Here is a 14,276-nt window from a genome sequence, read left to right on the forward strand (position 1 = left end):
AGTTCAGAATCGATGGTCCTGCCTGGTGGTAACAGCTCATAATGAATAATGCCCTTCCAATCCCACAACACACACAGCATCACCTTGTTGCGAGTTAGCCCGAGTTTCGTCACAGTCTGTGTCGATGCACGGACATCGACGATCGCGCGGCGCGGGCGCCGGGAGGAGGACAGCGGCGCGGGTTGAAGTATCGTTCGTCACTTCGTGCAGCAACGCCGCCCGCGACACTTACTTGTTTTCGTCTTGTTTTGCTCTTTTTATAAACTTACCAAATAATACAGTCCACTCTTTTATTTTATACATCACCGGTCTACCCCAGAGCAGTTCGAAACATGGTCCTTTAGTTTTGTCAGCTTAAAACTCACCGGAATAAAACCTGTACAACAAACTGTCGGCGTTGGTTGGCCATTTAAAAACGAACGGACGTTTTACTGTTCACTACGTTGAAGCTGCAAGGAGTCGTGAATATTGGACTTCGGAATATTGGACGGATTGCATACCTGAGTGAGTTCGTTCCAATCAGACAACCTTTATTCCCTCATATTTTTGCCGTTTAGCGCATTCAATTTTTTACCTAATTTTCGCCTCAATTTGCCAAGATAAAAACTACCCTCATCTTACAATCAAAATTCATTCTTATTCTTTAATTCTTATTTAATTATTCTTATTATTTCTGTTTATTTTGCTTATTATAATACATTATGAGCCAACATTCTGAGGATTTAGATACTCTTATTAAGCGACGAGGTGCAATTAAAGCCAAACTTACTATTTTCAGAAATTATATTAAACCTCTTACTAGTTTTTCTAGCTTGACCGACTTACAACGTTTTGAGTTGGAAGGACGTTATGAGCGTATTCAGTGTTTATACAACGACTTCGACAAGTTACAGACGGAGATCGAGACGTTGTTGGACGCACCCGATGACGACTTTAAATCCCGGTGTGAGTTCGAGGACCAATACCATCCTGCGGTGGCACTGGCGCGAAGCCTGCTTTCAGCAACTACCAACTCAGAAGGTTCAGGTAGGGTACACACAAATGTTCGATTGCCCAAAATTGATTTGCCACATTTTGATGGTAGCGTTCAGGGTTGGCTCGAATTCAAAGATACCTACATTTCCCTCATCCATAATAATAAATGTAATGATGATATTATGAGATTTCATTACCTTCGGTCCTTGTTCGAGATCGTACTCGTATTACTGATGGACGAGTAGAGGACGATGATATGCAAATTTGCAGTCATGCGATTGGTCATCCATATTGTTCCCCTTTACCCCCCAATCCTCGATTCGTGTAATACACACCATTTTTATTCATGTAAAAAAGTTTGAACAATAAACACCTAACTGTAGAAAAATACGCCACAGACAAAACAGTTTTATTTCTCGGAAACCAAATTCACAAAGCCTCTCAACCAGCAAACAAAATCGCAAGCCGCACCATTTTTTGGACCATCGAGCCAAATTCAAGATTCAGCGACCATTGGAATCATTGCAAGTGGCGGTAGTTATTTGCTGGAAGACGAAGACGCGCTGCTTTGGATGAATTTTGGACTACGGCCTACACAAAGGACAACTGGAGGCCAAGCGCACATCGGTATCGAAGTATTATTGGCTTTCATCGAATATCATACGCAATCCGGTGGGGTCAATCATTCCTTCATTCCATCACCTCCTGTTCTCTTTGTGCAATACTGTGTCTAAACTGATTTCAGTACGATTGCCGCATAGAAGTTTCGAGTTTTCGCAGTTTACCGTCAATCACGAAGCTGGTGACGTTGCTAGCACTAGTGTCGTGGTTTTAGACTGCCTGACTAATAGCTGTAAGTACATCTCTTTTCATTTACCACCAATATGCCAACTGATTCCGTTAAATCTCGTGATAAATCCCCCAACCTGCTAAGTGCAGAAAGTAATGATCTAGTTCGCGCCCTTGTTAAAAAACGCGGCATAATTAAATGCAGACTGACTAAATTTACAAACCATATAACATCGCTAGAGAATAGTGACGAACGTGTCTTTAATAATGAAATTCGTATAGATTTAAAGTTGAGAATTCAAGGTGCCGCTACTTTGTTTTCCGAATTTAACGACATTCAAACAAAGATTGAAGAAAATGTTTCTGAAAGTGAATTAGCGGGTCAGTGTGATCAACGAGAACTCTTTGAGAACAGCTACTATAGTACATTAGCTCACGCAGAATCTATGCTAAATAATGATGAGGTCATGAGCTGTTCCAAGTCTTGTCACAATTCTAATCGCGAAGCACCAGTAAAACTACCCACTATTTCCATGCCTACTTTCGACGGTGCCTATGAGCACTGGCTTGAGTTCAGAGATACATTTACGTCGCTTGTTCATAATTGTAAAGATATTTCCAGTATTAAAAAATTTCACTACTTAAAATCTTGTCTAAAGGGTAATGCAGAACTAGTGATTCATTCCATCGAATTTTCTTCTGATAATTATGAGGTTGCATGGGAGTTGATATTAAATAGGTATAACAATTGTAGGCTGTTAGTGCACAACCACGTAAAGGCTTTGTTTACTCTTCCCACACTAGCCAAAGAATCTCCTATTTTAATTAGAAATTTAATCGACACTATTTCAAAGAATTTACGCGCACTAAAAATACTTGGTGAACCCACAGACAGTTGGGATACACTGATCAATTATATTATCGTGTCAAAATTAGATAGGATTACTGAACGCGAATGGGAGACACACAAGTGCACTTTATTCTCGAACGAAAATAATTCTAAAAATACGATAAAGTTGGATGAATTAATTCGGTTTCTCAAACATCGCGCGGACATGTTGGAAACATTGAAGCTTTCACATAGTAAAGATACGACATCAACAATCATTGAAAACAAAAAACAACATAAATATAACTATACAACACACTGCAATGTTTCCAACAGCCCGAATAAGTCGTACGATCGTCAATTACGCGGTAAAGCACTGTGTGTTAAATGCAACGCGAATCATCCACTTTATTCTTGCAATAAGTTTATAGAAAGCGATTTAGAATCAAAGTTAAAACTTATACGGGTACATAATTTATGTAAGAATTGTTTACGTTCGGGACACACACTAAATAACTGCAGATTTGGGCCGTGTAGAAAATGCGACAAAAAACATAACTCGCTAATTCATAATGATAACTCTGCTAGTGACATATCGTTCCATACTACAACGAGTACTGAAGGAGATAAAATAACCGATGATGTGCGAGCGCCTCGTGTGCCCGCGCCCGCGACCCCCGCTGCCTGCACTGACTCGCTTCGTATCCAGGTAAACAAATCACACATGCAAACACAATGCAATGAATCTGCAAGTGTGCAGTCTATTTTATTATCCACGGCTGTTGTCGAAGTAGCCGATGTACATGGTACCTATCATAAAGCGCGAGCACTACTCGACAGCGGAAGCCAACGGTGCTTTATTTCAAAATCATTATGCCAATTATTAAATACGCGATTAATACAGTCCACAAACGAAGTACAAGGCGTAGGTGATACGGTCATATATTCTACTCAAGCTTGTAACATCGTTGTTAAGTCTTGCATCGATAATACGTTCACTACGCGCATTCATTGTTACGTGCTATCGAAAATCACAGCCTCGGTGCCCATCGTATGTCAATTAGGCGCGCAGTTCTGTTTTCCAGACAACATACGGTTGGCCGATCCTGATTTTTTAGGTTCTAGACCCATTGACATCTTAATAGGTGCAGACCTGTTTTGGGATCTATTAGGAGAAGGAAAGATTCGACTACCTAATGGTCCGTACTTACAAAATACTAGCTTAGGTTGGATTATTTCTGGTCCAATTAACAATAGTTACACGCAAAAAAATACGCAAATACATTGCAATTTTACTAACGCCTTAGATACGCAACTTCGATTGTTCTGGGAGATCGAGGAATTACCTAAGATCAGAGACGCGCAGACTGAGGAAGAACGTGCATGCGAGGAACACTTCATTCGCACTACTACACGCAACAGCGAAGGGAGGTTTTGTGTGCGTGTTCCGCTCAATCAGTCACCTGAAGTCTTGGGCGATTCGTATACGCAAGCAGAGCGTCGGTTTTTAGCGTTAGAAAAACGACTGCAGCGCTCACCTGAGTATAAACGTTTATATTCCAATTTTATGCAGGAATATCAGAGTTTGGGTCACATGACGCAGGTAGATTCCTATGAATCCCCGTGTTATTTTATGCCACATCACGGTGTGTTCCGTGAGCTCAGCACCACCACCAAGCTGCGAGCGGTGTTTGATGCTAGCGCACCATCCAGCTCCGGTAAGTCACTTAATGACTTGCAGTTGGTCGGTCCTCCTATACAGGGCGATCTTGTTTCAATTCTTCTCCGTTTTAGACAGCACAAGTACGTTGCATGCGCCGACGTGGAGAAGATGTACAGGCAATGTTTAGTAGACGAGGACCAACGCAGTTTGCAAATGATTTTGTGGCGTGACGAACCGTCGAATCCATTAAGGACATTTAAATTAAATACGGTGACATACGGAACCTCCTCCGCGCCTTTCTTAAGCGTTAGATGTTTAAAGCAATTAGCGGTCGAATCCTCTGACCCTGACGTCACGCGAGTCATACAAGAAGATTTTTATGTCGATGATTATATAACCGGGCTGGACAATAAAGATAAATTAATACAATTATGTGATAAAACACAAAAGACACTTCAGGGTGGCTGTTTTCCACTGCGGAAGTGGATATTTAATTTTGCGCGCGATGATAACAGCCAATCACCCAATCAGTCAAAACTATTAACTCCAGTTGAAAATAATACACCTTCTAAAACCTTGGGATTAATTTGGTGTAATCTAAGTGACGAATTTTATTTTAATAATATGCAAATTAATGTTAGTATGGAACCCATCACAAAACGGTCTATTTTATCTAACGTTTCTCAAATTTTCGACCCTCTAGGCTTACTAAGTCCCGTTATAATTGTTGCGAAGGTGCTTTTACAACAATTGTGGCTACTTAAAATGGGCTGGGACGACACAGTTCCCGATCATATAGCGCGAGTATGGAACCGGTTTGATAATTCACTACAAGTGCTCGACACAATCCGTATACCTCGCCACGTTATAGGTGTGCAACGTATGTATATTGAACTGCATGTTTTTAGTGACGCGTCTCAGACAGCGTATGGTGCGTGCATTTATATTCGCACAGTTAGTACTGACTCGACTGTATCGGTGAGATTATTAATTTCAAAAACAAAGGTCGCGCCGCTGAAAACATTAAGTATACCGCGTCTCGAACTTTGTGGAGCTTTATTGGGGGCTAGATTGTATGACAAGGTGCGTAATTCATTGCATTGGAAGTTTAATAACGTTGTTTTCTGGACGGATTCGAGTATAGTGTTAGGCTGGTTACACATGCCGCCTTATCGACTCAAGGTGTTTGTACAAAATAGGACTGCGGAAATTCATGAATTAACGCAAAACTTTCCTTGGCGTCACGTAAACGGCGAAAATAATCCTGCTGATCTTGCATCACGCGGTGTTAGCTTAGAAGATCTTTCTTCTTCTGTCTCATGGTGGGAGGGACCGGAATTTCTTAAAACTCATACCTTTTCTATAGAGAATCACAAAGATGCCGATTCATTTAAACATAGTGAGCTACCTGAAGTCAAATCAGTCGTTACAACTGCTGAAGTTTGCAATTCCTGTGAATCATCAGTGTTCCCCTTTCACAGGTTTTCACAATTCAAACGTATGCGTCGCACGATGGCATTTATATTAAGGTTCATACATAATAGTCGTTTTAAATATAACAAGCGCACATGTCATCTCAGTGTGGATGAATTAGATTATGCTGAAAAAACATTAGTACGATTATCTCAAATGGAATATTATCCGTCTGAATATGCACTGTTGTCTGGTAGCGGCCTGGTTAAGGGTAAAGGTCATTTGTCAAAACTAAATTTATTTTTAGACGATCAGAAAATAATGCGCGTAGGCGGTCGTTTAGTTAATTCTGATGAATTTACCTATGACAAAAAACATCCGATTTTGATTTCGAGCAAACACTATTTTGCTCTTCTACTATTTCGGCATGAGCATATTCAGCTTCTTCACGCGGCTCCGCAAGCGTTACTCTTCCATGTCCGCGAAACCTGGTGGCCTATAGGGGGTAGGAATTTAGCTCGCCAAGTAGTACACGGCTGTGTTACGTGTACGCGTATTAGAGGTACGACCCTTACCCCGATGATGGGCAACCTACCCAAAGAACGAATTACTCCTAGTTTACCGTTTGTTCGATGTGGAGTAGATTATGCTGGCCCAATATTCATACTGAACCGCAAAGGTAGGGGCGCAAAACCTGTAAAGGGTTATATTTGTTTATTTATTTGTTTCGTGACACGCGCAATTCACTTGGAGTTGGTAAGTGACCTCTCGAGTGAAGCTTACTTATTAACTTTAAAACGGTTTATCTCACGACGCGGTAAGCCTTCAGAAATATTTTCTGATAACGGTCGCAATTTTGTAGGTCTTATGAATGACTTTACCAACTTCTTACGCAGATGTAGTGGAGAGATTTTAGAATATGCCATTAGTCAAAGAATTAAATTTCGTTTTATTCCACCTTATTCTCCGCATTTTGGTGGTTTATGGGAAGCAGGTGTAAAATCATGCAAGAATCATCTTACTCGCATTGTAGGAAACGCGCACCTGACATTCGAAGAGTATAGCACAGTATTAGCGCAAATAGAAGCTGTATTAAACTCTCGACCTTTGTCCCCTCTTTCCTCTGATCCACAGGATTTTTCACCGCTTACACCAAGCCATTTCCTGATTGGTCGACCACTTACTGCTCCAGTCTGCGATGACGTACGCGATGTACCAATTAGCCGCCTACAGCGATACCAGAGGTTGGAACTACTTCGTCAACAGTTTTGGAATCGATGGACTAAAGAATATATTTCTGAGCTGCAGGTGCGAGCAAAGTGGACCGTGAATAAAGATGATTTGAAGCCCAATTCGTTAGTGGTGATAAAGGACAACAATCTTCCTCCGCTGAAGTGGCGCTTGGGACGTGTGGTTCGCACAATACCAGGTTCAGACGGCATTTCCCGAGTGGCTGACATACGGACGGCAGCGGGTGTGGTGAGACGCACCTTTTCGAAAATTTGTCCTCTCTTCCAAGATGTGGATGAAACGCAAGAACATTGAAAGCCACTGCTTCCAAGGCCGGGGGCATGTTCGAGATCGTACTCGTATTACTGATGGACGAGTAGAGGACGATGATATGCAAATTTGCAGTCATGCGATTGGTCATCCATATTGTTCCCCTTTACCCCCCAATCCTCGATTCGTGTAATACACACCATTTTTATTCATGTAAAAAAGTTTGAACAATAAACACCTAACTGTAGAAAAATACGCCACAGACAAAACAGTTTTATTTCTCGGAAACCAAATTCACCAAGCCTCTCAACCAGCAAACAAAATCGCAAGCCGCACCAGTCCTGTTTACGCGGCAGCGCGGCTTTAGTTATTAAAAATATAGATTTTACCAGTGAAAATTACAATAACGCTTGGGACTTGCTATGTCAGCGGTACGACAAGGACCAGCTGTTAATACACAACCACGTTCAAGCGTTGTTTAGTGTTGCACCGTGCTCCAAAGAGTCCAGTAAAAGCTTGCGCTACCTTATTGATGTCACAAATAAAAATATTAGGGCATTAAAAACTTTAAAGCAGCCAACTGAACATTGGGACACATTAATCATCTTTATGATCTCACAGAAACTAGACAGCAGCACAAGCCGATACTGGGAGGAGCATCGTAACAAACTTTCAGAGCCCCCTACTTTAAATCAATTTATTTTTTTTATTGAAAATCAAATTAACCTACTTGAAAAAATAGAAGAAAACAGTAAAATCAACCTTAAATCTAAAGAAACAAATAACAATAATTACAATAACAAATCTACAAATTACATCATACAATCTAATAGCAATCAAATTCAATCAAATAATTCTAAATGTCCATTATGTAATGAAAATCACTTGCTTTACACCTGTGAAACATTCAGGAGCTTACCTACTGAGGTGCGCATTGAAAAGGCAAAGAAATTTAAAGTTTGTATAAATTGCTTACGCTTAGGTCATACTGATAGAACGTGCAAGCTATCCCATTGCAAGTACTGCAAAGCACGACACAATACCCTTTTACATTCAGAGCCTGAGCGTAGCGCAGCGTCAAACCCCATGCCAGGCGCTGATAATGTTGCTTTTTCAGCCAATTTTGAACACAGTAATACAGCTTCTTTTATATTGCTTTCCACAGCTATGGTGAGAGTGGGTGGTGCCGATGGCACTAAGCACCCCGCCCGAGTTTTGCTGGACAACGGTAGTACCGCCAACTTTGTCACAGACGCCTTTTCATCCAAGCTTGGGCTGTCACGACACGGTAGTAGCTCCACTACAATCACAGGTATAAACAATCAGACCTCTTATAGTACACAGTCTTGTAATCTCACGCTCGAGTCCTATTACGGTAATTATACAGTCGACTTAGGTTGTCTAATATTGCCTGAGGTAACAAAAGTATTGCCTTCGCGTTTCATACCTAGAACTCATGTCCCTCTGCCTTCGGGTCTACATCTAGCTGACCCTACATTCAACATTCCGTCAGTCTATAGATATACTTGTAGGGGCTGAAATCTTTTGGCAAGTATTATTACATAATACCATCGATTTAGGTAAGAATCAACCTACACTTCACGAAACGAAATTAGGTTGGATTGTTTCAGGTCTTGTGGCTTATTCTCCACGCCTTCAATCTCAATCTCACTTCTGTAGTCTTGTCAAAAACGACGTCAATTTTAATATAGAACGTTTTTGGGAACTCGATTCAGTTCCATCAAAACACTCACTCACAAATGAAGAAAATGCATGTAAGCAACATTTTCTTCGTAATACTTATAGAAACGACGATGGCCGCTTTGTAGTTTCTATTCCATTAAAAAGGGATCCTCAAATATTAGGAGACTCTCTTCAAATGGCTATAAGTCGATTTTTATCCTTAGAGCGACGCTTTCAGCGTGATTTAGGTTTCAAGCAGCGCTACGTAGACTTCATGCATGAATACCTAAAGCTAGGGCATATGACTAAGGAAAGTGAAGTTCGCAATTTTTCAGAGTCATCTACTGACAAGGGAGTCAGTTATTTCATGCCTCATCATGGAATTATTCGTGAGTCCAGCACAACTACAAAGCTGCGAACGGTCTTCGATGCATCTGCGATCACAACTTCCGGCGTTTCACTGAACGACATCCAAATGATTGGTCCTGTAGTGCAAGACGACTTACTTTCCATATTGCTACGCTTTCGTCAGCATAGATATGTAATCTCAGGGGACATTGAGAAAATGTATCGATCTATAGAGGTAAACCCCTCGCAGCGATCTCTTCAGCGCATTGTTTTCCGCGATAATCACAATGCTCCCCTCAAAGTATATTGTTTAAACACGGTGACTTATGGAACAGCATCAGCGCCTTACTTAGCCACGAAATGCCTGACCAGTCTGGCTTCGTCAGCTGTAAGTGAAGACGTCAAACATGCAATAATTCACGACTTTTACGTTGACGATCTTTTAAGCGGTAATAGCACTCTCTCAGGTACTATTGAGTTGTGTAAAGGCGTGATTGATACTTTGTCATCAGCTGAATTTCATTTGCGTAAATTTAAATCAAATGATTCTCGTATCTTATCAGCAATAATGTCAGAACGTGGCGACGCTTCCACTGACAATATGTTAGACTTAAATAGTGACGTCAACACTTCATCTAAAACATTAGGTTTGCAATGGTGTTGCAATGTTGATATGCTTTCTTTTTCCATTAATATTGACATCTGTAGTAAAATTACAAAGCGTCACGTGTTGTCGGTTGTAAGTCAAATTTTCGACCCACTAGGCCTGGTAAGTCCGTGCGTTGTCGAAGCAAAAATTCTCATGCAACGACTTTGGATCGACAAGTACAACTGGGACGACGTAGTGTCTCAAGAACTTAGGGATCTTTGGTCTTCCTTTACTAGTACTTTATCTTCTCTTAATCAGCTGAAGATACCTAGATTTATTTCATGTAGTGACTCAACAAATAACGAAATTCATGTCTTTTGCGACGCTTCAGAGAAGGTTTACGGTGCGTGTCTTTATATCCGTTCAATTAAAGCTTCAGGGTCTATTTGCGTACGACTTTTGGCTTCAAAAAGTCGCATAGCTCCTATTAAGCCCACCACAATACCGCGACTTGAGCTTTGCGGAGCGTTAGCAGCTACAAGACTGTGTACCAAAGTTCGTGACTCTCTAACCATGCGTATAGACAACGTTTATTTCTGGTGCGATTCCACAATTGTATTGGCGTGGTTGTCGACGTCGCCTAATCGACTTAAGCCTTTTGTGCGCAACAGAGTCAACGAAATTCAAGAGAGTACGATTGGTTGTACTTGGAGCTACGTGCCGTCGAAGGACAACCCGGCGGATCTTGTTTCCCGTGGGCTGAAGGCTGATGCTATCAGCACCAGTTCGCTGTGGTGGTCGGGCCCGTCTTATCTATTTAAATCACAAGAATATTGGCCACAAAAACCCAATATGAAACAAGATCTACCAGACGTAGTTTGTCATGTAGTTAGTAGTAATGTCGATACGCTTCATACTAATAAAACTCATGGTAGTTCCATAATTCATCATCTTATTACTAAATATTCAAATTTACGCTATTTACAAAGAGTAGTTGCTTACATACTTAGAGCGATATATAACTTTAAAAACAAATCAAATAAAAATATAGCTAATCTTTCTAATGAAGAACTACAAATCTCATTAAATCTCATTATACATAATGCTCAACTTCAAATGTTCCCCGAAGAATATTTTATATTGAAATCAGGGAAGTCCCTACCACGTAGCAGTCGTCTTATTTCATTAACACCATTTATAGATAGTAATTCAATTTTACGCGTTGGTGGTAGGCTTGACAACTCCCCATATGACTTTAATATAAAACACCCTATAGTTCTTTGCAGTAAACACGCTTTGACTAAATTAATATTCCATTTTGAACATTTGCATCTCTTACATGCTGGACCACAGCTCTTACTAACTCACATACGCCAGAGTTACTGGCCCTTAGGAGGCAGAAATCTGTCTAAGACTGTCGTCAGAAACTGCTTAAAATGTTTTAGGTATAGAGCACAAAATGTTCAACCCATCATGGGTCAATTACCTAAAACTCGTACTGATTTACAATTTCCTTTCTTGAATTGTAGTGTGGATTATGCTGGGCCAATTTTGATCGCTGATCGTAAAGGGCGAGGCTGTAAATTAGTAAAATCATACTTATGCATTTTTGTGTGCCTTGCAGTAAAAGCTGTTCATATCGAGCTCGTCACCGCATTGTCATCGGAGGCGTACATAGCTGCTCTCAAAAGATTCGTGTCTCGTCGAGGCAAGCCCCGCAGCATATGGTCCGACAATGGGACAAATTTTGTTGGTGCTTGCAACGAACTCAAAGGCGTCCTTTCAAACTCAGACATTGCGTCATTCATGTCTCAAGAAGGCATAGATTTTAATTTTTCTCCACCTTATTCCCCTCATTTTAATGGTCTGGCTGAAGCAGCGGTTAAGGCCACTAAAGGCCATCTCAAAAAACTCCTCAGTCTTACTCACCTCACGTATGAAGAAATGTCTTCGTGCTTATGTCAAATTGAGGCCATTCTAAATTCCCGTCCACTTACTCCTATTTCCTCTGATCCGTTAGATTTAACTGCCCTTACTCCTGCTCACTTTCTGATTGGACGACCGCTCACGTCAGTTCCGCACCCGCAGATTACCGACGGCAACATCACGCGCTTGGAGCGCTACCAACGAGTGGAACTCATCAGGCAGCATTTTTGGAAGCGCTTTATTAATGAATACATTTCTCTGCTGCAGCAGAAATCTAAATGGTCCACCTCTACAGGGAGCTTGATACCAGGGACGCTAGTCCTTGTGAAGGACAGGACGCTACCGGCTCTGTTGTGGCCTTTGGGCCGCATTACCATGACGTATCCGGGCAGCGACGGCATCACACGGGTCGCAGAGGTCAAGATGAGGACGGGGACCGTGGTGCGAGGCTTCAACTCCATCTGCCCCCTCCCTCTTCATTGAAGTACCCATATATACTTCAACCCGGGCAGTCTGTCGATGCACGGACATCGACGATAGCGCGGCGCGGGCGCCGGGAGGAGGACAGCGGCGCGGGTTGAAGTATCGTTCGTCACTTCGTGCAGCAACGCCGCCCGCGACACTTACTTGTTTATCTTGTTTTACCTTTTTTATAAACTTACCAAATACTACAGTCCACTCTTTTATTTTATACATCACCGGTCTACCCCAGAGCAGTTCGAAACAATTCCCGTTTTTTAAGCTTTTTATGTAAATAAAAATTTACTTCATAATGTAATTAGTTTTATTTTAATAATTTTTTTTCATATCAAAGGACTTATGGGCCACCCTGTATTTGAACAAAATACAACGTCATCCTTCGAATTTTTATCAAGTAGAAACTCGGAATATATTCAAGTTTTTTATCTTATTAATTACCCCCTAATGTAATTTGCTACAACAATATTTAATTCAGTTTAAAAAACTATCGTAATAAACTTGGCTCAGACTAGAGGAGAATCGGCGTTACAAATCAACTTGTCTTGTATTCCTTTCATTTTTATTGCCTTCGTAGTACAGAGATGAGCAAGCGGTATAGTGATTAGCTTTTGCCCGCGACTTCGTCCGCATGGAATAGTTACTTTGGCATAACGCCAAATTTTACCCCCCACTTCATTTACGTAGAAATATTTTGAAACATTATTTATTGGTGCTCCACTGTTATTGGTCTTACCGTGATGTTATAATATATAGCCTATAGCCTTCCTCAATAAATGAGCTATCTAACACTGAAAGAATTTTTCAAATCGAACCAGTAGTTCCTGAGATTAGCGCGTTCAAACAAACAAACTCTTCAGCTTTATAATATTAGCATAGATGAGTGGTCAGGCCCAAGACACAGACGATCGTATAAAAAGTACAATAAATTGTAATAATTCCTTACCCATGGACCATCGCAAACGTATGCAGCATTATTATCTATTTCTGCCGTGAAGCAGTAATGCGTGTCGGTTTGAAGACTGGGGCAGCCGTTGTACTGTAAAAACCCAGACCGTAGAACTCATATCTCAAAGCTGGCGCATTTACGTTGTAGAAGTCTGTGGGCTCCGGTAACCACTTAATATCAGGTGGGCCATGGATTCGTCCACTCAACTCATCATCATTCTCCTGCCCTTCTCCCAGTCACCAGGGGTCGGCGCCAAACTTCCATACTCCTTTTCTGAGCTCACTCCCTTCTTACACATATCATCTGTCACGTAATCCATCAATTTCTTCTTAGGTCTACCTCTTCCCTAAAGCCTTCCACATTCATAGTTAAAAGTCTCTTACCAACCTCATTGTCATTTCGTATCGTTAACCCAACTAAGCAATAAAAAAAAACGAATAAGTAAGCCTTAATTTTTGGTATTAGGTATATAATAGTTTTATTGAATTACTAACCGTATTCGCCCGCTTCGCTGGGCGTTTAAAATTAACATTATTTTATATTGTCATTATTATTAGGGAGTCCAACACTCATATAAATATTAGCCTATCCATTAAGTACATGTATTTTCTACATGGATACCAAGTTTCAAGTCAATTGGATGCATGGTTCAGTAGTTATAACGGAATATCCGTAAGAGCCTCTGGGTCTGCGGAGGGACTTCGGTTCCCTCTGTATTTTATACCGTATGTTCCATGGGGAGTGCTCTGAGGAATTGTTCGAGATGATACCAGCATCTCGTTTTTACCATCGCACCGCCCGCCACCGGAGTAGAGTTCATCCATACTACCTGGAGCCACTGCGATCATCCACAGTGCGTTTCCAGAGATCTTTTTTGACACGTACCATCCGGCTATGGAATGAGCTCCCCTCCATGGTGTTTCCCGAGCGCTATGACATGTCTTTCTTCAAACGAGGCTTGTGGAGAGTATTAAGCGGTAGGCAGCGGCTTGGCTCTACCCCTGGCATTGCTGAAGTCCATGGGCGACGGTAACCACTCACCATCAGGTGGGCCGTATGCCCGTCTGCCTACAAAGGCAATAAAAAAAAAAAAACCATTGCAGATATCTGTATATTAATACGTGAAGCAAAAACT

The 14,276-nt window shown here is 41.3% G+C and overlaps 1 protein-coding gene across 4 annotated transcripts; it reads left to right on the top strand.

The window, feature by feature from the left end:
- The first annotated feature begins 21 nt into the window (after window positions 1-21).
- Window positions 22-12,388, top strand: LOC119630040 (uncharacterized). 4 transcript variants are annotated; one of them, XR_009975851.1, is made up of 3 exons: window positions 22-5,339; window positions 6,804-8,397; window positions 11,414-12,388. XR_009975851.1 is itself a non-coding variant. In XM_038017996.2 (3 exons), exons 1-3 carry the CDS (start codon window positions 702-704, stop codon window positions 12,196-12,198), a joined length of 1,173 nt encoding a protein of 390 aa, XP_037873924.1. In that variant the 5' UTR covers window positions 22-701; the 3' UTR covers window positions 12,199-12,388. The 4 variants fall into 4 exon arrangements, 2 of the variants coding, with proteins under 2 accessions (XP_037873924.1, XP_062530405.1); XM_038017996.2 differs by having other exon boundaries at window positions 22-1,026; window positions 8,335-8,397; XR_009975850.1 differs by having other exon boundaries at window positions 22-8,397.
- The last annotated feature ends 1,888 nt before the right edge of the window (window positions 12,389-14,276 follow it).

The sequence above is a fragment of the Bombyx mori genome, chromosome 20 (assembly GCF_030269925.1).
Source record: "Bombyx mori chromosome 20, ASM3026992v2".
Lineage (NCBI taxonomy): Eukaryota > Metazoa > Arthropoda > Insecta > Lepidoptera > Bombycidae > Bombyx > Bombyx mori.